This window comes from Coturnix japonica, chromosome 27, assembly GCF_001577835.2.
Source record: "Coturnix japonica isolate 7356 chromosome 27, Coturnix japonica 2.1, whole genome shotgun sequence".
NCBI lineage: Eukaryota > Metazoa > Chordata > Aves > Galliformes > Phasianidae > Coturnix > Coturnix japonica.
The window spans coordinates 2,963,837-2,988,609 of NC_029542.1; the positions used below are offsets into that span (position 1 = coordinate 2,963,837).

Here is a 24,773-nt window from a genome sequence, read left to right on the forward strand (position 1 = left end):
CAACGCGCGCGCCCGCGGCAACCACCTCCTCGGCGCGTGCCCGCGCGTGCGCGCGCCCGCGCGGCGAAGTCGCGAGACTGGCTGCGGGCGGCCACGTAGCGCTGCGGCGGCGGCGGAGGAGGAGGGGAGCGGTGAAGCGGGGTACGAGCGGCAACCGAGTCCGCCGGCCTTCAGCCCCAAGGCGGTGGCAGCTCGGAGAGCCTCGGAGGCGGCCGAGGGAGGGAAGGAAGGGAGGGAGGGCCCAGGCCGCCCTGCCCTCCGCCCTCCCGCCTCGCCTCCTCCACCCGTGCCCCCCTCCTTCTCCTCCTCCTCCTCCCTTCGCCGCCCGGCATGGAAGGCGGCGGGGGCGGCCCTGAGGGGATCGGCTTGGGTGAGTGAGTGAGGGCCGACCGCTCGGCCTGGCTCCCCCCTTCCCCCTTCTCTCAGGCCTGGCGGCAGCACTAGGCCCGACCGCGGGTGGGGGGCGGAGGGAAGCGGGGTAGAGACGCCTCAGGGCTCGGTGGGCTTTGGGAAGGGGGGTGGTGGGCTGCCACCTGCTGGGAGGGGCGGGGGGAGAGAGGGGAGATGGCAGCCCCCACACCTGGAGGCGGCCGCCCCCTCTTCTTCGGCTTTGTGCCTCCTCCGAGCCTCTGTTTGTGCCCCCATTGCGGCCACAGTGAGCACTGAAAAATGGGTCTGAACGTGATTAAACGCGCTCATTCCAGGCCTGAAGGTGTCAGCATGCAGGTGAGGAGGTGGCTCATGTAGAAACCCACTGTTGTGTAGGTGCAGGTAGGGAGAAAACATGGTTTTCTTCTTCCTCAGCTCTTTACTATAGTGTTTCCCCCATCCCCGCTGCTCTCAGAATATGGGTTGTTAATATGTGTGTCCCCGCGTTGTGTGGGTTCTGGTTTGCTTTTTAGCTCGCAGTTCTGCAAACGTTTGGGTGACGGGTATTGTTAGGGTGAAAAATAGATTCTTTGAGGTAGTGTTGCTCTTTTCATGGTGTCACGTCAGTGTGTTCAGTAGTCATCGCTGAGTTCTGTCACGCTGTGCTGTGGATGTGATTGAATTGAAGGAGAAGGAAGTGCTGTACACACACAAAACATGTGAGGAACGGGAGATTTCTCTTTCCAAGGGATGGCTGGAGCTGTATTGTTCTGCGAATGGCAACTGGCACATGCTCTGCTGACAGCGGTGGATGCGGTGAATCAAGGGGATGATGGTGGGGATGAGTGTGGACTGAATGCAGGTTTGAGCAGCGATTTGTGGAGGTGCACATTGGGCTGTCACTGCACTGAATGCAGCTTCACCTGCACAAGTTGTGTGCTCCTTCTGTTGGAATAGCTGGACAACGTGTATGCTATGGATGCGTAACTCTATGCAACTGATGTGGCTAAAAACACCAGCTTTAAAATCTCAGATAGAAAGAAACTATTGCATATGATTTATTTCCTTTATATAGCCCTGCTGCTATCACTGGTACCTTTTCTCTCCCTTTCCACCTGCATTTTTAGAGATGAATCCAACACTTGCACTATGGTTGGCTTGCTCTATGAACCCAGTCCTTGCCCCAGGCAGCCAACGCTCAAATGTAGATACTGATAATAAGACTGAGATATAAACTCACAGTGTGAATTTACAGTTGAAGGATAGAGATTTTGGAAGCTCTTTCAGAGTGTTATGTTCTTGAAAGAGGAATGTCAAATGGTGAAGGCTTTTTGTTTTTCTAACCCAGCAATTGTATGTAACAGTCTGTCTGAGTCTCAGGGTTTTATTTATAATGCTATCCAGTGTTTGGTGAGTTTAAGCATTCATGGGAACCTCAGCATTTACTTGCAGTAATAGATCAGATACTTGGTGAGATAAAATGTTTTGTGGCTTAGCATTTGTAGTACTTTATAAAGAAACAAACTTCCACATATCGACGTGATCAAAGAGATTTTGTCATTTAGAGACTTATTCATTTGGCTTAAAGGACATCGTTGATCATGTTATTTCTTAATGCTGTTCCAAAAAACCTTTGGCTGATGGTTTTTTGGAGCCTCATTTCTTTAGTGGTTTGGTACGAGTGTTACATATAGGAGCTAAATGTAAAGAGCTGTGAGGTTCTCTTGTGAGTGCAGGGTATTGGGACATTGTGGTTTTGCTCTCATTGCTAAAATAATAGAAGGTGAAGGTTTCAGACTGAGAGGTGCAGTTTCATCTAGAGATAAGAAGTTGTTGTGTGCACAAAGAACTGTTTATAGGTTGGAAATTGTCTCATGCAGTCCCACCTAGAGCATAAGGTAGGAAGTACTTAAGAAGAGACCTTGGAGTGTTTACAACTGCATTAAGTCCATATTTTCAGTAAACAAGATTGCATCTTCCATTCTTGATACCGTATGCTGTGTTTATCAGCTCCTAATGGCAGAGCGGTGTACCAACAGCATATCTGAGATGCACATATGCATATTTACAGTGATTACAAAACTACATGTCATCAGTGACCTATTTCTGTGGCACAACGTAACATGCCTTATCAAAGAATAAACTTCTTTCTAACTCAGTAAACAAGAAAAGACAATTGGAAGAAAGTGCCAACCCACTGAGAAGATTGATGTGTTCTCCTCAGCCTGATGCTGTGGATTATTGTTGTATTAAGATCTTTTATAACCTTCTCTTTTGTTGGTTGAATTCCTACGGTACGTAACAGCTGAGCTTTGAATGTATTCTGCAGTAAAACAACCCCCTCTCAGCAAGATTTTTTGCCTTCTAAATGGAAGATTAAGCAAATTTTAAGAGCACGCAGTTCCTTTAAAAGTTCTTACTTTATGTCTTGCTATTCTCTTTTCAGAATCTGATAGTACAGGGAAGGATGAGACCCCACAGCAAGCTGGAAAACTGGATTCTTTTGTGGAGGTCATTTTGTTATCATGCACTTATACCCTTTCAATATGAATGCAAATCAATGTAGCGGATGCTGTCTACAGTTGACAGTGCCCTATAATATACTGAGCTGAGGAAGCGTGGCTGAATTATTTCAGTGTTTTCCATAAGGATCTGTAGATTTGTAACCTGTTGTTTTTGTGGATTGAAAAGCCCAACTTCAATGTCTCCACTATAAATGCTAGGCCTTGAAGTTGAAAAACTCTGCAGTAATTCTTTTAGTGTATCCAAGGAACTATTATCTGTTAATATATAGGGATGTTTTGTGTAGAAGTTACGATGTGATGCCTTTCAGAACGTTTAATATAAAGCATGATTTGGCCTTGAAGTTACAGACTGTTTAAATACCCTTAGAGCTACATGTGAATAAAATCATATCCTCTCCCAGGTCTTTGCTTCAGTATTTCAGAAAGTGGGTGCACTTTGCTTATAGCTCTGAATTGAAACTGCTGGAGGTCCAATATTAGAAGCACAAGGTCCAATGTTATATGCACAACTTTCCAAGTTCACTTGTAGCACACCTATAACCTAAACTTCCAGTACATGATTCCCCAGTTACTTTTGCAAATACTTTCCAAATGAATTTAAATTGATGATTTTTTCTTTAATTGCTCCTCCCTCCTGCAAAACAATTGCATGGGGAGTGAAACTCTGGCACTAGCTCTGGTGCCAGCAGCTTAAACTCATTAAGGCAAGCAGCTTGCATGAGTTTCCTTGACACTTTAAGACACCCTTCCCTGAGGAGGTTTCAGACTGGTAGTTTTCACTCAAGAGAAACATTTTGCTATGCTAAGCAGCTACCAGCACTTATATGCTCTCATTTGTGTATATCTTAAGTTTTGAAACCTGATTCTTTTCATAGAAAAGTGATTTTAGAAATGTAATTTGGAAATAGAAAGCTTGCCTGCTTGCTGGTAGGTCACTGCTAGGATTCATATTGAGACAAAACCTGTTAGGCCAATCTCCTTTCTCAGGTACTAAATATTACCAAACAGAAAGCTTTTCAGCTGGAATGTTAGATATATATTTGTGGTGCCACTGCGCAGTCAGATGGCCCGGTAGGTTAGTGTCGAAGTAAATCTTGTGAAGCTTTCCTAATTGTATTTATTTTTACAGGCAGAAAGTTTTACAGCTGGGAATTTGCAGACAAGCATCCATTGATCGATGTGCGTTCTTTGGTGGGAATTCGGTACACAAAAAGTTGCAAATATTTGAGTTGGAGCACAGCTGAGTCTTGCAGGTGCAGAATGTGGACCAGAACTGCTTTTCCTGTGGCTGATGAGTCTGATGGAGGTCTGAAAATCTGTTCTGAGCTTTACAGTTCTTTGGAAGTCGTGGTTATTTAAACTTCGTTAGTCCTAGTGGGGTGGAAGGGGATTCATAGAGTATTTCTTAATTGTGCTGTGTGGTGACAAGTGTGTATTTTGGTGGTAGAAGGCAGCTATTTCTAACTGAAACACACTAACAGCCTGGTGTTAGTTAGTTAGTGTGTGGTATCTGATGATCAGAGGGCTGCAGCGCCTCTCCTGTGAGGAAAGGTTGAGGGAACTGGGCTTGTTTAGCTTGGAGAAGAGAAGGCTCCGGGGAGACTTCATAGTGGCCTTCCAGTATTTGAAGGGAGCATATAAACAGGAGGGGTAACAGCTGCTTGCAAGGATGGTTAGTGATAGGACAAGGTGAAATGGTTTTAAACTGAGACGGGGGAGGTTTAGGTTGGATCTTAAGAGGAAGTTTTTCACCCAGAGGGTGGTGATGCACTGGAACAGGTTGCCCAAGGAGGCTGTGGATGCCCCATCCCTGCAGGCATTCAAGGCCAGGCTGGATGTGGCTCTGGGCAGCCTGGGCTGCTGGTTGGTGACCCTGCACACAGCAGGGGGTTGGGACTGGATGAGCATTGTGGTCTTTTTTAACCCAGACCATTCTATGATGGCAGTGATAAGGCTTCTCCTAACGTGTAGTAGGTACTGACTCTATTGCTTTTGGACACTGGCTGGACAGTGTTATTGATTTCCAAGTGATGGAGATCTTGTTAGCTGTATATATTTTAAAGAAGCAGTTCTGCTCACAGTGTGTAGGTTTTCTGGTTCTGTCCTTTGTACTGCACTGTTTCATACAGTGATGGGGCTCTTTACTTCATTCTTGTAATTTCTCATTGTTTTTTTTCCCTCACAGGCTAGCAAATTTGAGGCATTTCTTATAGAAATGATGGGGTCAGATATATTGCCATTCCTCTACTTTATATGGCTTTCTCCCTGCAGTAAGTTCTACAACTTCCCTGTTAAATTACATGCTCTGCACTTAGATTTCACGTTTTGGCTGCACATCACTTTGAGGGACTTAAGTTGGAATAGGTATGACATGCACTGTGACATCAGTGACATGAAAATACAACTTGTGTTACGAAGATGTGATTTCAGAAGACTTTAACGGGGACAGAAATGTGTCCTTATACATCTTTATCACCTACATCACATAGTAAAAATGTTTGCTGGGGGGCTCTAGTTAGCCTTATTATAGTGTGCGTATCTTGAATCATTCATTTCACACTTCCTAACTGCAGGGCAAAATCTCTTGGAGTAATATGGCACTCTGATTGCAGTTTGAGAGTCTGAGAAAACTTAGGCACTGAATTTAATGGCATCTTTTCTCCTGGCAGTTTTAACACATACCTTGTTACACTTTGCTGTTATTGAATCATTCTAAACTCACTCCATAATGTGCCCATATTTGATGTCTCCTCTCCTTGCTCTTTCTTTACTGTATTGTTTTCTACTGCCCCTTCTCACACAGAATCACAGAATGACCCGGGTTGGAAGGGACCTAAAGGATCATGTAATTCCAACCCCCCTGCCTAGCAGGGCCACCAAACATACCCTGAAACTTGTCAGCTGCTTTAAAGGCAGCATATCTGTTGGTTGAACCTACCATTGCTGGGCCTTGGAATTCATTTTTAAGTGGGAACTTGAACTACACAAGAGCTGAAGTCATTGGAGAAAAAAATCTTATTTGCTACAGGCTCTTGAAAAAGTATTGGTTTTTTCAGCATATATTATTAAGCATCATCCTCAGATTGTTGTTGCGGCCAGGTTGCACCTATAGAACAAAAGGGTGGTTTCAGGAAGCAAAATCTTGTAATGGGTGGTGGTAGCATTTATGTAGGTGCAGAGTGAGCTGGTTCACTGGTCCAGCTGCAAACAAATCCTAAAGAATGATGATTTTTTGGACTAATTTCCCAAGACATCTCTCTATGCAGCCATAGAACTGCAAAAAGAGCATGCTGCCTCCTCTGGCCGTCACACAGACTTAAATCAGATTAAAATAACCAAGTAACTTTGACCTTAACTTGATTATTGTCCTCACTTCACCCAGAAGGAAATTTATCACAGAGTGGAGATAAGGTGTATGTGGCTGGAGGAGGAAGTAAAGGAAGAACTGGAAATAAAAGCTGCTGTATCAGTGGAGGGAGTACTTATGTTTGAGAGCTGCACCTGCCAAATATGAAGCTTGTAAATGAGTTCTCCATGGTGCACTGTGTGTTTCCATCACACCAGGTAAATGTAGACTTGCTGAAGGCTTTCTGTCTCCATATCTGACTCCGGTAACTTTTGCACTTAATGTCATTTCTGCTTGCAAAGGTAGAGCTTATGCAAGTAGGGATTTCTATTCCCCGTTAACATTTGTTGAACACTTATAAAATTGTGTGTTGCTAAATGTACTCGAAGTAACATAAATATTTTCAAAGCAAGACTGTATGTTATTCCAAACATTTACATTGTCCATCTAAAACAGTGCACCATGGTTCAGAAGATTCAGTAGCCCAAAACAAGACAGTAATTGGTAATACAAGATACAGTATCGAACAGTTACTCAGAGTTTAGAGGAGCACTGTAACACTGTGCAAGGATAAACACATACAGTGATACGGTTTTTGTACTGACATTTTTTTTTTGTCTAGCTTGCCTAAATGTCACAGCAATCATTCCAGGTTGGCAGTTCTGGTCGTTGTGCTTGCATGAACACACTTCTCTGCATGAACCACGAGGTCAGAGTAGGTTCAAGTAGTGTTTGGCAACTCAGTAGTTAAAATGCTGCTGGAAGTTATAAAATGGGAACACAAATCTTAGCTGTATGTTCGAGTGCTGGAAGAAGAACAACCTTTAGTTTAAACAAATTCACACTTCCATGAAGCCAAAGGTTTTGCTGTTGAGACCTTTATTCCCCATCACATACTATTCTCAGCTACGTTCCAAAATATTTAGCAGGTTTTTTGGTGAGTTAAGCTTTCCTTCTTTATTTCTTAATAAATGTAAATTAAACAGGGATTCTGTGTGTATTGTAACATCACGCTTTCAGCTGAGGTGGAATCATTTCAAACATCCCCCTGAAAGATAAATGGTGTAGGAAGATGTGATATGCAGTATGGACTGATGAACAGAAATCGTGTTGGCAAACAGCGATGTTAATGAACCTGTCTGTGAGCTTCCTTGTACTTCATACAGAACGGTTCTGTTTAAAGCGGATGGCCTTCTCCATTCTGCACACTGCAAATGTCTCCTGTAGGGCTCACTGAGCTATGAGTTACAGCTGTTCTGGGTTTAATTCTGAGTGCAGGTATTCCTTAAGGTTTATTATTTCTCACCAAGTTATTGCTGTTAGTTTAAACTGAGGAAGAACACCTTTCCTCTTGCATATACGTCCAGGTGGAAGTTATTCTTGTCAACTTTACTTTGTGGACAGGCTGTTTACTATTACTTTTATTAAGCTCTCTCCACTGATCTCCATTGAAAGGCACAGCTGCTTATCTACTGCCACTTCTGTCACTCCTCACCCTCTGGGAGGAAAAATGTTAGCTTAGGGAAACAAAAAAGTACAGATCTTGAGGATAGATTTTCCTGTTAGACTTCATATGGCAGCCTGTGTAGCCTATATTGTTAGGGCAATTATTTGCAGTCTTGTCGGTGCTGTTTAATAAGTGATATCATCACTGGGCATCTATGAAAACAAATGAACAGTTTAAAACGTTGGTGGAGTTTTTATTAGTTTTCAAGATATGCAAACAGATAATGAGGAGGGGAGAGTTTCTGAAGCAGAAAGGAATCCTGCTACTGAACAAGAAGAAAACCAGGCCAAAAATGGAGTGGTTTGGAACAAAGGCCGGACTAATGGCTGAAACAATTGCCTTTCAGTGTCATGGCAGTTCTAGGGATTTGGGCACATACTTTGAGGAATATACACATTCAAAAGGACAGATAATCTTTCCATAATTATAGTTATTACAGAAGAGTGATTAGCATGAAAGCTAGGCATGTATATGTGAATACGGTTAAGTAACTACCTGGTTTTGTTTTTATCTCGCTTTCTGTTTTTTGCATTGAAAGAAATAAACAAAACTGGTCAGAATAGATTTGAATACAAGGAAGTTCCTAACCATAAGTGTTTAATTTTGATGTATTAAAGACAGCAGGAAGCGCTAAGACCTTTAATCTTAACGTAGGTTGTACTTTATAGAACATCTTTCAAGACAGTTTTGCTCCTTCCCAACAGAAGGCCTTGAGCTTGTAGCAAAATCAGGGGGATTATAATGCTGCTGAGTTCTGAAACGGCAAATTCTTCAACTGTTTGCTGTGCAGATAATGCTTGAAAATATTCTAGATTCTGAAAATCTCTGGTTTGGAAAACCTTTGTCCTCCAAAGCAGATTTCTAAATACAGCCAAAGTATTTCATCTTCAGAAACAGAAAAAATCTGGAGGTTTTTTATACTCACTGTTGTGTTTTAGCTGTGGGATATTATAGAATTATAGAAGGAGAGAATCTGCCTCTTTTTTTGCCATTAGGCTGTTAAATATAAGCATAAAGACACCTCCATACAGTGAAAATACATGGCATGCTGAGTTAGCAAGATACCTATCACAGATTATTCTAGGACCAGTAGGGAAAAAGAAACCAAAAAGTGGGAGATAAAACTGTTTGGATGTTGAACTTCATCTCTGCCTTTCATACACCATCCTGCCAAGCATACTTGTGGCCAACCTCTGCTTGGAGAGCTGGGCATTATTTACTCACTCTCCAGTCTTTTGTTTCCTTGCCAAGACTCCCTGCAATATTTCCAGTTACTGCCAGCCCTGTTGTGTTTCGTTGGATTTTTTCTTGTTGTTGTTTTAATAATGGCTGAACAGCTTTAATTTCACCAATATACAAACCACGGTGCTGCACGTGTTTTATATCTCAGCTTCCATATAAGTTGATGGGAAAATCTGCTTCAAGTGAGTTATGATTTTTGTTTTCACAGCGCAGTCCCAGCAGTTCCTTTGTGAAACGCTGCTTCCAAACATCCTCTCTCCACATTAAGCCATATATCCCAGAGTGCAAACCTAACATCATAAAGGACTGCTCGTCTCTGCTTTCCCTGGTAGCTTTTCCTAAGTGCTGAACCTATTGGCCATCTCTTAGGTGGGTATGAGGGTGAAATAGACAGTCCCATTTCTTTTATTCTGAACTTAGGTGGGCAGAGGCAGTGTAGGAACAGCAGCACTGTGCTGTCTTGAGATGGAATTTACAACTAAAGAACGTTTCCATTTCTTTTGCATATAAAGCAGCTGAGATGCACAAGAAAGGAGCGATTGTATGACAGTGTAAATAGTTCCCTCTTGTCCTATAGTCCTGATTACCCTCTGCTGACACGATGTAACTTGTACCAGATGTGTTCTACCATTAACTGGGAATTGCTGTGCCTGTGCACTGCTGTTTTGTGCACCTGTTCTTCAAACTGTGTGGCTGTATTGCAGGCTTTTTTTTTTGTTCACGTGCTCTGAGACATTGCTGATGTATTGAAATCTGTGTGGAGCATTTCACTAAGTGCCTTTGCTTCGAAAGACATCCAGGATCTTTAACACCTTCAGACTAATGCAGACACAGAGTGGCAATGGTTTGTAAATTAAAGGATGGATTTTTATCATTTGAAGTGATTTTCTGGCCCTTGCAGCTATCTGGGAAGAGTGCAGGCAGAAAATATGAGCAGTGCAGTGTACATCCGTGGAGCTGGCAGCCTATTTCTGACCTCAAGCAAACAGCTGTAGGCCACAAAGGGGTCAAGAGCTTCCAGGGAGTCTTAATATGCAAGAATGGCTGTGCTACCACTTCACTTACTAGAAAGGGTGGATGAGCAGTATTTCACTTTACATCAGTGGATGCTTGCCAGCACACAGATCACACAACCTGGATGCACGTCGAACTAAAACCTGAGATATCCAACCTTCCAAACTGGCCACTTTCAGAGGCCTCCCTCTGCCCCAAAGGACACGTAATTTAAACTCATTAACCCCTCTGAATACTGAACTTGGTCTGCGCTGATTTCAAGGCATCAGCTGAGTCAAAGTTGAGGCAGGCAGTGTTCTCTGTTATAAACTGTTCTATTTTTAGTCCAGAGAGCACGAAGAAATGTGTTTTTCTTCAGAAGCAGCAAAAGCGTTGTGTGAAGTGTTATTCCCACATACACAGTGCTTCCTCCACCCACGTGTGTGTGTGTGTGTGATTATGTGCTTTCTTTCTGGGTGTGAGCTTTGATATTCGTAGGCTTGCAAACATTTCTCATGTGATCTTCGATTACCAAACGTTGCGCTCACCTCTTAAGCTCATTCTGTGCTCAGAACGGTCGTTCCTTGTGGTTATTTTTTTTATGTCTTGACTCACCAAAAATCAACTTTGAAGCTTTAGACTGAGGGTGGTGACGCACTGGAACAGGTTGCCCAAGGAGGTTGTGGATGCCCCATCCCTGCAGGCATTCAAGGCCAGGCTGGATGTGGCTCTGGGCAACGTGGTCTGTTGGTTGGTGACCCTACACATAGCAGGGGGTTGGAGCTGGATGAGCATTGTGGTCCTTTGCAACCCAGGCCGTTGTATGATTCTCTGACCCTGTCTATATTTTAATAAGAACATTCATTACCCTCATTTGTAGTATGGCTGAAATTCATTCAGAGAGCCCAAAAGCTGTTCAGCAGCTTCGAAAAAGAAATGGATTCCCTTTCTAAGATCTCTTATGTTTGCGATTAGAAAAGAGAAAGTTCTGTTGCAAGATTTCTTTATGGTATTTGAAGTGCTGCCTCTCAGAACAGTCAGCCAGCCAACAGTGCATTGTTTGTGTGTGATGTATGAGGAGGGCTTTGCTTTGCCAGCTGTTTGGCTGCTAAACAATTTTGTTCGAAAGTTGTGGGTCCCTCGAGGGTGGCAAGCAGTGCATTGAAAGTGAAAGTAGGTTACGGTGACTGCAGTGGTTTTCAGACCCAGAAACTTTGATAACTCATAATCTGCCCTTCTTTAACAACTGGCTTTTGAAGTGGTAACATGTTCATAGCAAGCGGTGTATTGTATTGTATGTTCTGCAAATGGGCACAGATGAAATGATGGCAGAAGTATATTTCAGCATTCAGTAATGGGGGGGAGGGGGAAAGTAAAGCTTCTTTTTCACTATGAGATTTTGCTTTTTCTGGCTGTGTAGCAGCAAATTTCTGGTAGCCTTCTTGAACTCCTTATGCAGTTTGTCAGAAATGCTTAATATGCCCAGGAATTAATCAGGTATGGTTTTCTATGCAACACAGTGATTTTTTGGGGGGGAGCAGCTGAATAATTTATTAAATGCTGTCAAAGAAAAAGCTGAACAGTGGATTGTGTTGTGCCCGCTGCTTTTAAGCACCTTCCTGGGCATAGGATTGTTAATTCTGGCTTGCAATCACAGCCAGCTTATTTGATTATTTACTAGCATTTCCATCCGAACTTTACTTGTGATCACAAGCCAATGTTAACAGCCCCATCTCCACATATTTCCTGGCCCAGCTGGGGCTTGGCTGCCCTCCTCCTCCCTCTCACCTCCACAGCTGGGAAGCTGCAACTGGATCCCTGCTGGGATGGGGAGAGCGTGCAGCAGGAGCAGACCCTGCTGCTGTGGTGCTGGTGAGGCTGCCCGCAGGGTTCCTGTTGAGTGCATTTGGAAATACCGAGAGCTGTTCAAGAATCTGTTTAACTTAAATGCAGGCTTGTAATCAAGCGACTGCTTGTTGGTAAGGCACTTTCCCTAGCGTGTTATTTCACAGAGATTAGGGCAAGGTTCAGTCTTTTTTATTATTCAAACGACTGAGACCATTGGTGGGTTTATTTCCTGTTCAGTTAAATTCATTTAGAAGGGGGACATTTCTATTGGAACAGTAAGTGTATAAAAATTGTGTCAGAATGTGTTTGGAAGGAAGTAACTGCATTTGTTGTGTGGAGAGTAACTCAGAATGAAGTGGAAGGAAATCTGTCATAGAAACCCATGTCTGTATTGGTTGTTTTTCATCATTGCACCAAGAATAATAATAAAAATCAGGGTATGAGTCTGCAAGCGTGGATGTTTTATTTCCATCTGCCGTCTGAGGTTTCTAACATGAAACTCAATTAGATTTTCAGGCCCTGATAATATGGATCTTGTTTTCTTCATACTTCAAGATCCCTAAAAGAAAACATAAGTGATCATTAACATCTCTTCATTAACCTCTGTATCTTGTAGTTGCAAGTCCTGTTTGCATGAGAAGCTCTGATGCATTTCTGACTTGATCCCCACAACCAAAATCTTGGCTTGATATTGTTAGTACTGTGCTGCTGAAATGTAATTGTCCTGGTAAAAAATAAATGAGAGAGCTTGATTACTTGTATTCATTAGGGATCACGTGATAATTTTTGCAAGAGGAAGTAATGGTGTCCTGGTCAAATTCCAACTTGGATAACACAACTGAAATTTAGATGGGCAAATGTAATATCACTTGGCTACTGCGGCGAGGAATAAATAGCTGGGGGAAGGGAGAGTGAAACAAAAGAATGAGGTATCTTAAATCAAGAGGCTGTGAGGGATTTCTGAGGTGGAAACAAGTAGGGGACACGCTGTTCTTAACCTGAGTCAATGCTGCCAGTTGAAAATGTTTCCATTGAAATTCTTCATGCATATCTATGCTAATGGAATGTTGTTTGATATAAAAACTTCATATGCCCACGTTCTGAGTAAGAACGGGCTCTCTGGGGGGGTTCTGATGGAGAAGAGGTGTTTCTATGTAGGTGTATACCTCATTTGGTGGAGGGGCATGTGGGATCACTGCATTGTCTCAGGACCGTCTGTCCTCTACATATTGACTCAGCTTTGAGGCAGTGGTAGTGATCTTCAGCAGGTAGAGAGCATTCATCTGGAAATTAATAGTCTGCTTTGATTTCAGTTCCTCACAAGTCTAATTCTAGTTCTGGCCCGTATAAGAGTGCTTGTATTTGTGCCTGACTCCCACTTTTGCTTGAGATAATGCTGTAGGGCAGTCCCCCTGCAGGAGATACAGCTCACAGGTGATATACGCTGGGCTTTACCTCAGTTATACAAACTCAAAAGAATTTGGTGACTATTTTAGTGATATTTTTTGATTGACCTTGTCTTCTCTGTTGTCTTTTATAGATAAAATGTTCAACAGTTCGTTGGCAACTTTCTTCAGAAGAATAATTACTACTGCTCTGCTCTTGCCGTAATATCCGAGTTCTGTGACCTACACATCCGTGCTAAACATCAGCAGAGAATCCTGGTTTGTTCCTTCTGTGTAGATGGAACAGGCATCGGTCATGAGAACCCATCCTGATTTAAAGCTGCTTGCTTGGTTTTCTGGGATTAAAGGTGCTTAACGAATCAGGCCCCCCCAGATGAGTCAAACAGCCAATTCTTGCCAACAGTTGGTTGAAAACTGTGCTGTGCATGTAGCAGGTATGGCACAAGAGGACAGTCGCCGTGGTCAAGTGCCACCCACATTTTATCATGGTGCCAGCCAGGAACTCGATCTGTCCACCAAAGTATACAAGAGAGAGTCAGGAAGTCCTTACCCAGTGTTGGTGGACAGCAAAATGAGCAAACCACATCTCCATGAAAGAGAGGAGCAGCCGTATTTCAGGGAGAACAGATCTGTAGGAGAAGTCCGAGCTGTGAAAGAAGATAGAGAAAACTCTGACGACTCTGAGGAGGAGGAAGAGGAGGAAGATGAAGTGACTTACAAAAGGGAGCAGATTATAGTAGAGGTAAACCTTAACAACCAAACATTAAATGTATCAAAAGGGGAGAAGGGTGTCCCCTCCCAGTCCAAAGAGACTGCTGTTCTTAAGACCAGCAGTGAGGAAGAGGAGGGTGACAGTGGGGAAGAGGCCACTGAAGACAGTAATGATTATGAGGAAAATGAGAGGCAGAAGAAAAAAGAGAAAAGAGTGGAAAAAGTTAGTGTTGCACAAAGGAGAACAAGGAGAGCTGCATCTGCTGCAGCAGCCACAACTTCCCCATCACCCAGAACTACAAGGGGTCGTAGAAAGAGTGTGGAGCCCCCCAAGCGTAAGAAGAAAGCTGCAAAGGAGCCCAAGGCACCTGTGCAGAAATCAAAGTGTGAAGAGAAGGAGACTTTAACCTGTGAGAAGTGCCCCAGGGTGTTTAACACACGCTGGTACCTGGAGAAGCACATGAACGTCACTCACAGGCGCATGCAGATCTGCGACAAATGTGGGAAGAAATTTGTACTAGAAAGTGAGCTGTCCCTTCACCAGCAAACAGACTGTGAAAAAAATATCCAGGTAGGTTTGCTCACCTGCTTGCCAGATTTCCATACCTTCTGTCGTGCCCTGGATACAGCTAGTGGACACTTCAGAGGGGGAAATCTTTTGTGCAGACCAGGTTCTGACCAAGGCCTTGTCTCTGCTTATCAACACTTGGTGTCTTCCAAAAGAAGTAAATGGCAGGGAACAAAATGTGCAAGCGTCGTCTGATATAGCAGTTACTCTAGTATTTAACTGTATGTTGGGGAAAATGCAAAGCCACTTTAACAGAGGTCAAACTCTAGAGTAACTGGCTTGGAAACAAGTGCATTTGACAGAGTAGAGCCAACTTCTTCAGGTGTTGAGCACCTGCAGCTGTCACTAGCTTTCATGTTTCATTGTCCTGAAACTCAGTTACATAGCATGTCCAGCTAAGGTTTCGGGGGAGAATGAAATTATAACACAGAAGTGGTATTATAAGCAGAAAATTTTACAGTACTGGAGAGGCAAGCAGGTGAGAAAGAAACTAGTGAAGTCAGGATTTGGAGTTGTGTTAAAGTGTGACTTCTTCAAATCCTACTGAGATAATCATATATAAGTAATTTACATTGCATATAGCTCATGTATTCAAAGGGAAATGTATGAATTCAGTGACTAAACCTGTTCATGAGCCTGCCCTGTTCTCAGTGCAAATAAATCTGACTGATAATACAAAGATGTCTGGTCTTACTCACCAGAAGATTTGCAGTGTATAACCTTATACAACAATGGAAGCCTGTGTTGTAATAGAACCGTTTTAAAGTTAAAGTTGTGGAAAGAGCTTTAGTTTTATTCATCTGTGGTTTGTACTTTGCTCATAGGCATCTGTGTTCTCATGTAACTGGGGGCAATGTTGTTTTATCTGGAGTTTTGAATGTGCTTTTTTGCCTTGCTAAACTTGGCATGGTGTTGCCTCATTGAAATACTTCCATGACCAGAGTGAAGCAACTTGGGTTCAGTTTCTGTGCAGCTGAAATGTCTGGAGTTTGCAGGGCAACAAGGGTTTTCTTTTTGGTCTGTCCAGTGAGATTTACCAGCAATGTTTTTAGTTTGTGTATTTGCTAAATGCTAAACGGAATTGTTATTCAGTTCCCACTGTGTAGGAGACGGCTGAAATATTTGTTGCAATTTCTCTTTGCTGTACGACTCAAATGGAGATGTATATAACACTATGCTATTTTTTTCCTTATGTTTCAGCTCATAGGAGGAAGACTGAAGGAAGGAATATAATATAAATGAGTCTTGAGCATAGTTAGTAAAATGCATAGTTATCTCAGTATGTTCTTTTGAGTTTTTGAAATAAACTGTTGTGAAGTTTTGTGTGGCAGAGAGCACTTAAGTTGCAGGAATACTCCATCATCCAGATGGCTCATTCACAGCACAAAATCTTTGGACTCTAAGCAAGAATTCATGAGTAATTTGAATATGTAGTATAGAGAAGCATCCCATAATCCACGCAACCGTGGGCCTTTGAGGGGTTAATGTTCCTTTGTCCAAAAGAATAGAAAAAGAAGTTGTAGAAATCGTTTTATATCCAGTACCAGAAGAATCAGTTCCAAGAAGCTTCCCAGTTATTCCTAGTGGTGGAGGCAGTGCTACACGTCTTCACATTTTTGCTATATATTCAGCAGTTATTTTTGTTAGGCTTAATATTGGGAATGTGTTTCACAGCTGCCTGCAAATTTGTTTTTATTACGCTTGGCAAAAGGAGTAAAGGGATGTGAAAGTGTTACATTAATGTAGGGTTTAATGTGTCAAAGGAGATACAATTATCTAAATGCAAATGGCTACATTATGTAAGAGGTGATTGAACTGATAAATACCACTGACTGTTCTCTGTATTTTCATCCAAGTGATGGAATATGTCTGTTTTTTCCAGATAATTTCTGTTTTTGTCCTTTCAAAATGAGCACCTGCACAGAATTTTCATTGTCACCTTAGAGTCTGTGTAGTAGATGTGAATGTTAGTGATCTGATTTACTTGCTGCTGATCATCAGTGAAGTTGTAGATTGACTGCTTCAATGGCTTGCTTATCCTTAAAGGATTTCTCATCATTTCTTAGCATTACTTTGCTCTCCGGTGTCCCGTTCCACTCTATGTTCTCCTCCCAGCTCTCCTTGCACTGCAGTTTGTTCCTGACATGCTTCCATGTAGGTACTTTCTGAGGTAAAGGATCTCCTTGCAGTCAGCGTGGTGAGTGGTGTGCCCGATGCAGAGATTCAAGTACTGTGGAAGCAGCATTACTTGCTTATGCAGAGAAGAAACAACTCAAGCTGACAGGAGGCATAATATTTATTAGATCTTCAGTGCAGAGCATACAGCTGTTCCAGCTTTGGGGAAGAAGGGTAATTGATGTACTGGAAACCCTGAACACCCCAACAGCTATCAAAACCAACAACCTACAGTTCCTCTTCACTTGAAAGATGAAGCTGACTTGGTATCCTCATATGTATGGCTGCTGTCAAGTTTCAAAACTCAGATTATTATGGAATTTTCAAAATTGTGCAAGGATTTATATGAAGTCTTTAGCAAGAACCGTTGGGAAGAAGACACATAAAAGCCTGTTGATCCTGCTCATCGTTGACTTAATGGATGTTTCGCAGTAGTTATGGGAAGAGATTTAAAATACTGCTTGCATGTAGTCATTTTAGACCTTCAGCACTACTGGTGTATCTAAGAGAAGAGTTAGAATGTAAAGTGTGGCAATGACAACGTGCTGTGCCAACTGTGTGCCAGGTTCTGTAGTTGCAAGGTGGAAGCTGTCTTCTCTACAGAACTAAAAGAGTGAGAGTGCTTTGACTAGTTCAAGGATTAGTAGACCTGCAATCTCAGGAGTTACAGTGTTCCTAAAGCCTGGCTAAGTGGACAGAAAGGCTTAACAGCTGGATGGTTATAGGCTCCTTCACCTTTGTTGGCTTCTTCCCACGCTGGGGTTTAGATTACCAGCAGCATCAGAGCCTGTGAGGTTGTAGTCTCTGTTAGGACTCGCAGCTCTGTTCCCTGGAGGCTGCATCCAGCTATGTATGTGTTTTGGAAATAAACACAGAGGCTGTCATCCTCTTTGGCTAGCACCAAAATGCGGTGTGTTAACACCCTCTCTAATCCTGCTTAATTAAAATAGCAGGCTTTTCTTAGTGCATTTGTTTCAGCTCTGAAACAGTGAAAGTATTCTGAAGTGCAGTCTAAGAAGGTATGCAGCGTTTTGCCTTCTTCTGGGTTTCCTTTTGCAACATGAGAGGAAGACACACGGTTTAATTCTGCAAGGTTGAATCTTTCTAATGTAAACTTCCTTGTATTTATCCTATTCATTCAGTGTGTTTCCTGTAATAAGTCATTCAAGAAACTCTGGTCCCTCCATGAGCACATCAAGATTGTCCATGGATACGCAGAAAAGAAATTCTCATGTGAGATTTGTGAAAAGAAGTTCTACACCATGGCCCATGTGCGGAAACATATGGTTGGTGAGTTATTGATCAGTGCTTCTGTTGGTTCTACCCCAAAATGTCTTTGTTGTTTGTCACTCAGAATTGTTTTGGGGAGACAAAAAATAAGGCAAATGCAGTTGTCCAAGTGTTATCCATAGCTAAAAGATCAAGTCTGTAATATTAACAACAATCAAGAAATACATGTGTGTGTACATACTATATGTGTATATACTTGCAAGCTGTATAATACTAATCATCAGTGCTGGAGAAGAAATTTGATTCAAGAACTGTTTGCATTTTAGTGACCATCTGTACCGTACTGTTATGTTGCAGCACACACAAAGGACATGCCTTTCACATGTGAAACCTGTGGGAAATCATTCAAGCGCAGCATGTCCCTCAAGGTCCATTCGCTGCAGCACTCTGGGGAGAAGCCTTTCAAGTGTGAGGTGAGCCTGTCAATATGAGTGTGTGTTTAGATGTGGTAGCTTAAGACAAGATTAATAACACTGTCAGCAGGTGAAAATAGAATTGACTGACTTGTAAACAAGGTGCAGTTCCATAGGAATTTGGAGAAAATTATTCTCCATTTGAAGAACACATCTAACAGCAATTCAAAGCTGAGAGGTATTTGGTTTGCTTTTAGGTCAGCTGTCATGTTTTTCTCAATGAGAACGTACTACAGCAGGATTTGAGCACCAGTTTTCCCTCCATGTACATAGTAAAGCATTACAGTGATGTAAATTACTATATTCTTGCTCATCCTGTCCACTGACTCGATATAGAGGTGGCAGCAATGAAAATAATTTGCAGCTCAATTTTCCCTTATGAGGAAAAAACTCAGCCTCACTGCAAACAGTTTAGATACAAGACTGTACTCTAAATTAGCGTTTCCTAAACTGTGTGTGTGTGTGTTGGAAATAGGGAAGATTTCAGTAATGCATTCATTTGTATTGTGACCTGTAGTTCTTTGCCTGCCTTCAGGAATGAGGTCTGTATGGGATAGACTGAGCCAGTCATATGTCTAGTGCAGATAATGTCTCGATCATGTGATGGGGATGCTTGTGGATATCACATGATGGAGGCAGGCCCTGGTGCAGAGCACTTCCTGCTTCCAGGTCAGGTCCAGTGCCTCCCCTTGTCCACAAAGTGTAAGAAAAGCTCCAGCAGCCTGTGAAGTAGTAATGGCAGTACTGCAACCACACAGACTTGGAGAACTTGTAGGAAAGTAAATTACCTCGTGCCAATAAATAATGGCTGGGAAACCAATCTGTCTTTCCGAAACACAAACCTTAGTGTGCTGCTTTCGGTTTTGCTGTGTGAGCAGAGTCCTCTAGTGGAGGCATGCTGTAGTCCAACAGCTACAGCTGGCAAAGCTGCATAGTCTCCAACTGGTACATTAAGTGAACAGAAGCACTTTTCTGTTGCCATAACTGTGCCATGACTACACCTCACCCAGAGTTTTACCAACAGCTACGTCAAATAAAGGCTGCAACCATTCCACGCTCTTTGCTAAGACATAATGTGGCAGCAGACCTTTTAGTACAGGCCAGATTCTTCTGTCATTAAGTAACTTAAGTCCTGCATTTGTAGGACATGAGGGTCTGTGTTTGTGCTAGCTGATAAATTCTTTCCTCTTCGCTTAGTATGTTTGAGTGCTATCCTATTATTACCTTGATGTGTGATGCCTGAATATCATGGTTGCTGTCCTTGTGTTGCAGAACTGTGATGAGAGGTTTCAGTACAAGTATCAGCTGCGTTCCCACATGAGCATCCACATCGGGCACAAACAGTTCATGTGCCAGTGGTGTGGCAAGGACTTCAACATGAAACAGTACTTTGATGAGCACATGAAGACACACACTGGTAAGAACTTAGCAGAGACAAGTACCAGGTACCTGCAGGGCAGAAACATTCCTATTCTTTTTGCCTTTATTCCTTCCCTTGGAACTTGGGATCAAAGCTGTTACCCAACATAGAAAATCAGAAAGGAGAGGGTAATAGGATAACTTCCTGTTAAATGAACTATTTATAGCTTGTAAATATGAAAATCACTGTTTATAGCAGTGATTCACTGCTTGCGGAACTGAGAGGTTAGGCCTTAGAAAAGATTTTCTTGGGCCATCATAATCCAAAGGTGAGAGAGGATATAATGAAGACTGGGGGCTTTTGTGAAACACATGACTCTGTTTGCTGAAGGTAGCAGTCAGAATAGCTTTTGTAGTCTGCAATTTGTGTAAGCACGCTGAAGTAAGTGTTAGCAAATGTTCAACGTCTAATCAACTGCCATATCCATATTTGTCAGGAGAGAAGCCCTTTATCTGTGAGATCTGTGGGAAGAGCTTCACCAGCCGCCCCAACATGAAGCGGCACCGCCGGACCCACACGGGGGAGAAGCCCTACCCCTGTGATGTGTGTGGCCAGCGATTCCGCTTCTCCAACATGCTCAAGGCACACAAGGAGAAGTGCTTCCGTGTTACCAGCCCCGTTAACGTGTCATCTGCTGTTCAGATCCCACTGTCCACAACTTCTGCCACCACAGTTCCTGCTGTAGTGAACACACCCACCGCCCCAACCCCGCCAATCAACCTGAACCCAGTGAGCACACTTCCTCCACGCCCCATTCCCCATCCGTATTCACATCTTCACCTACATCCTCATCCTCACCATCCGCATCATCTTCCAGTCCCCCCTGTCCCCCATTTACCCCCTCCTCCTGCTCTTTTTAAGAGTGAGCCTTTAAATCACAGGGGTCAGAGTGAGGACAGCTTTTTGCGACACCTGGCAGAAAAAAACAGTTCAGCACAGCACCACTAACGTCTTTGCTTCCTGCCAGCTATTTTCTCACTTTATGCACATGGAAACATGCCCTCGTGGAAGTGCAGAGGGTTAGTTGATGAGGACTTTCGTCTCTCTCAGAGCCCCAGCAGATGGTCCCGATTTTTTCCTTTGAATCAGTTAGCAAACAAGGAAATCCTGTTTTGGATCAACAGTGCTCATTTGAACCTGGGAACCAACAGGACTTAACCCCAATTTGCTTGTGTTTTCTTGGTGACTTTTATAAATTTCCGATACTGAGACTTGTGGAATTTTATAATTTCATATCAGCTGATGAGGTATGCTTGCTTTTATATCCTGGACTTCTCCTCAAAGAGGAGAGAGGCCTGGTTTTCTTTGTACTAATCGGAAAGGCTGTGAGATTAATACAGAGCATTAATTGTATCACTGTGTATCGTAATGGATTCTTTTCAGCTTTTGGTGCCGGCTATGGAGTGAGCCAGCCACGTATCACGGTATATTTGAGCATTATAAAGAAAGACAAAAAAATTTCTTGTTTGTGTAGCTCTCCTAACACACTCTTTATTTTACTACAGAAATTATTTTAGAGTTTTTTGTATAGACCTATTTAGTAGTCAGTTTCTAAAATGAAATGTATTTCAATAAGCGGTGTAATTTTTTCAGTGTAGCTGGACCTATGTTGTATAATAGATAAATTTTTATAATCATCAAAATGTGATTCTTAAAAGATGCATATAGCTTCTATAGTTAAAGTTATTCTTACAACCGTACAACTTAAAACAACAAAAGGTGCTTCAGAGAAGAAAGGAATCCGAGAGGTCTCTGGAAAGGTTGCCTCAAAAGTGATGTTGATTTCAGAACTTTATGTAATTTATTTTAGTAGGTTGGTGGGGTTTTTCGTTTTGTTTTGTTTTGTTTTTCTACCTTAAGTTTCCCTTTCCACAGTTTCTGTTAAGAGTTTATGGAGAAGGACGTTGAGATACTGTATTCTCCCTCCTCAGATTTCATTAAGTTCAACTGGAGTCAGCTGTGAAATGGGCTGGAGAGGGAGTATCTCAAGTCAGCCAAGCGTCCTTATGTAGGAGAGCCTGTTTTAATGGCTTTTCATGGTATGATTTTAAGCTGGGGATCCTATCAAATGCTGCTCTTCAGATTGCTTTTTGGAATTCCTGGCGTTAAGAGGGGGTAATTAAGTGAAATCATAAACGCAGTGTTTCTGACTGGTTGATTGTAAGAGCGAAAAGTTTGGATGAGACAATGGTGTTTCAGTTGCATTGTTAAGAAAACACTGACAGCAGTGTACATGCCATGGGAAGCTCCATCCCATAACTACAACATGCATAAAATTATGGGATGATTTCTAGGAATTGTAGTCATATGTTTGGCAAATCGAAGTTCTACAGCGATAGAATAGGAAGCTTTGAACTGTAGGCATGTCACTGTTCCATAACCCTGGGAGGCAATGAGGAAGAAATGACAAGTAGTGCAGGGATGGTGGGCTGGAATGCCAAATGTATGTGTTTTAACCATCAAGTAGCTATTAATTTTTCAGGTTTGTATTTCTCTTCAACTAAAAGTAAGCATAGCAGCATTATGCAATCTAGTAAATCGTTGCCACCTTCAATGAAGACAGATGCTCAAGGCAACGCACTGTAAGTTCTCATTCCTTTAAAATCTTTATTCTTCTGAGCTGCTTTTTAAATTAAATCCCCACCAAACTGTAGATCCAGAGACCCTCTAGGCAATGTCTGACTTCCCATTCTGCTTTCTAATGAACTGGGCTTTTGTGGCTGATGGGATTAGGTTTTTTTCAGTCTTCAAGATAGCAGAAATGGTGGAAATTCTTCTTCCTGTTACTTCCTCAAAGCTGATGCTTTTAAGCACTGTGTTTTGAAACACTATGTCCTCTGTCTGTTGAGAATTAGCTCCTTAGTTGATGTTTTTCACCATTTTCTACCATCTAATCATTAATATTTTTTTTTCATAACACGCATAGCAAACTGTAGGAACCAGGAAGGGCAGTTTTGGCCCAACAAACCTATTCGTTTTTGACTGAGCTGAAACCCCTTCCAGCATTTCTGAAAGAAAAAAAAATAAATAAAACAATGTGTTTTTTAAATGTTTTCTCTACAGTATTTATATGCACTCTCTTATCTTCTAGGCAAAAAAGCCAGTAATGAAAGTGAATTTACACTCGTGATGACAACTGTTGTATTTACTGTGGCTGGTCCGCCCCAGAGGTTCTATGCATTCCATGTCACGTTTGCACCCTGCATTTCTGTTGTGCCACTATTTTACGGTCAGGCCCATTATTAAATGATTTTTAAATGCTAAAAATCAGTTGTATTCCCTTTTTTTCAAAATGATCTTAATAAATTTACCCTATTAGGCTGCTATTCAGAATTCTGAACATAAACACGTTTATGTTTTTTTCCCCCTATTATTGTTTAGTTCATAGCAATGATACCTTCTGGTTTTTTTCCCCAATTATTAAACATAGGAATTCCCTTCTGGTTAATAAGGTTAAACTTTCTAACCAGTTTCACAGTCTGTCATAATGTCAGCAGATCCTCCTAATAGTCTGGGACAGACAGTAGTGAAAGCTGACAGACTGGTCTAGGGAGTGTTGCAATGTGGGATTTCATAAAGTACATCTTTTGCCATAAAAGGAAAGTGGGTGTTACAAAAGCCTGGAAATTAAAGGGTAAGGTTTGCTGGGGTTCTTCACTCCTGCTTCAATTTGCATAAGTATGCACACCTACAGAATTTGGGCAACACTAAGGAATGTATTCAAGTGCATTTACTACTTGTTGCATATGTTAACAAGCTGAGAATAATATTTCATGTGAGCTTTATTACATTTGGTTAGCACATAAGCTTGGTTTGTGTCACTAAAGTGCTTTCTTCAACAAGAGCAAAGACAGGTAACCCCAATTTCAGGTTTGATTTGAATGTTTTCGGAAGGTGAGACTGACTTCTCCATTCGTTTTCCAAGACATCTTACAGCTTAAGGGGAACTTTTACTTAATATTTGAAATTACATTTGAAGAGGAAGAATTCAGTGGGATTAATATTGAAAGAGGGAGATTGGCTGCTTAAAGACAGTGTCTTTTCTAAACAAGTTCAAGCTGCTAGTCCTGCAGACACTGTCTTATTCTTACTGAGGGCACTGGCTGTGTGGGCTTGTTTATTCAGTGTATTATCTCAGGCTCATTTACCTTCCTAGATGAAGGTGTGGTGATTATCTGTTTTGTATTGACTTGCCTGTCTGAGTTATTGGCTCTCCTGTGTACACAGCATGGATGCTTGGTAGATGATCTAATTTGTATTGCTGTGCACATCAAAAGCTACTGTCACCCACCTTGTGTTCCCAGCCACGTCTCAAATTATGGGCTTTTGAAAGAGTGCTTTGAATGTGGGCTTTTATCACTGGGAGATTAGTTGTATCTCAGCACTGCAATCCCTTTGGATGTTTCTGCCTTTGCCCCATTGCATCTCTTGAGCATGTAATAGCAATTTTCAGTTTATTGGAGAGGAAAAGGCAAAACTCCCAGGTATGCAGTTTAAAGATAGTGCTTCCCTTTGATACTTTTGGTCTGTTTTCAACAAGTTAACTGAAAGACCAGGTTTCTCTCTGAGCTGAAAAGATTGCTATTCTTGTAATTTATTTCCTGATTGCCTATTTCTTTGCACTATAGTGGCCTATAGTGTGGCCATTAGGGGGCTGAGTACCATTTTGTTAGGGGGTGGAGAGTCTGTTGTGCAGAGCTGTTTCTATTCTTGCAAAGGTAGCATTGCATTGACCCATTCTGGTTTAATTATGAATTACAGAGTACATAGGCCTTTGAGAAAACAATAAAAGAATAAGCAACGTGCAAATACAGCGCTGGAGAACACTAAATAATGTCAAACTTCTCTTTTCTTTTCTCTTGGGATTTGACCTCAGGGTTGTAAAATGCTTCAGTAATTGTTTCATGCTTTCCTATTTCTATTAACTAGCAGTATTAAAAAAGGAAACCCACCACCATGA

At 42.1% G+C, this 24,773-nt stretch overlaps 1 protein-coding gene across 1 annotated transcript; it reads left to right on the forward strand.

Moving 5' to 3' along the window:
* Positions 1–53: 53 nt before the first annotated feature.
* ZNF652 (zinc finger protein 652) lies at positions 54–24,773 on the forward strand. Its single transcript, XM_015885578.2, has 6 exons — positions 54–370; positions 13,371–14,518; positions 17,833–17,980; positions 18,278–18,393; positions 19,666–19,810; positions 20,250–24,773. Exons 2-6 carry the CDS (start codon positions 13,610–13,612, stop codon positions 20,759–20,761), a joined length of 1,830 nt encoding a protein of 609 aa, XP_015741064.1. The 5' UTR covers positions 54–370; positions 13,371–13,609; the 3' UTR covers positions 20,762–24,773.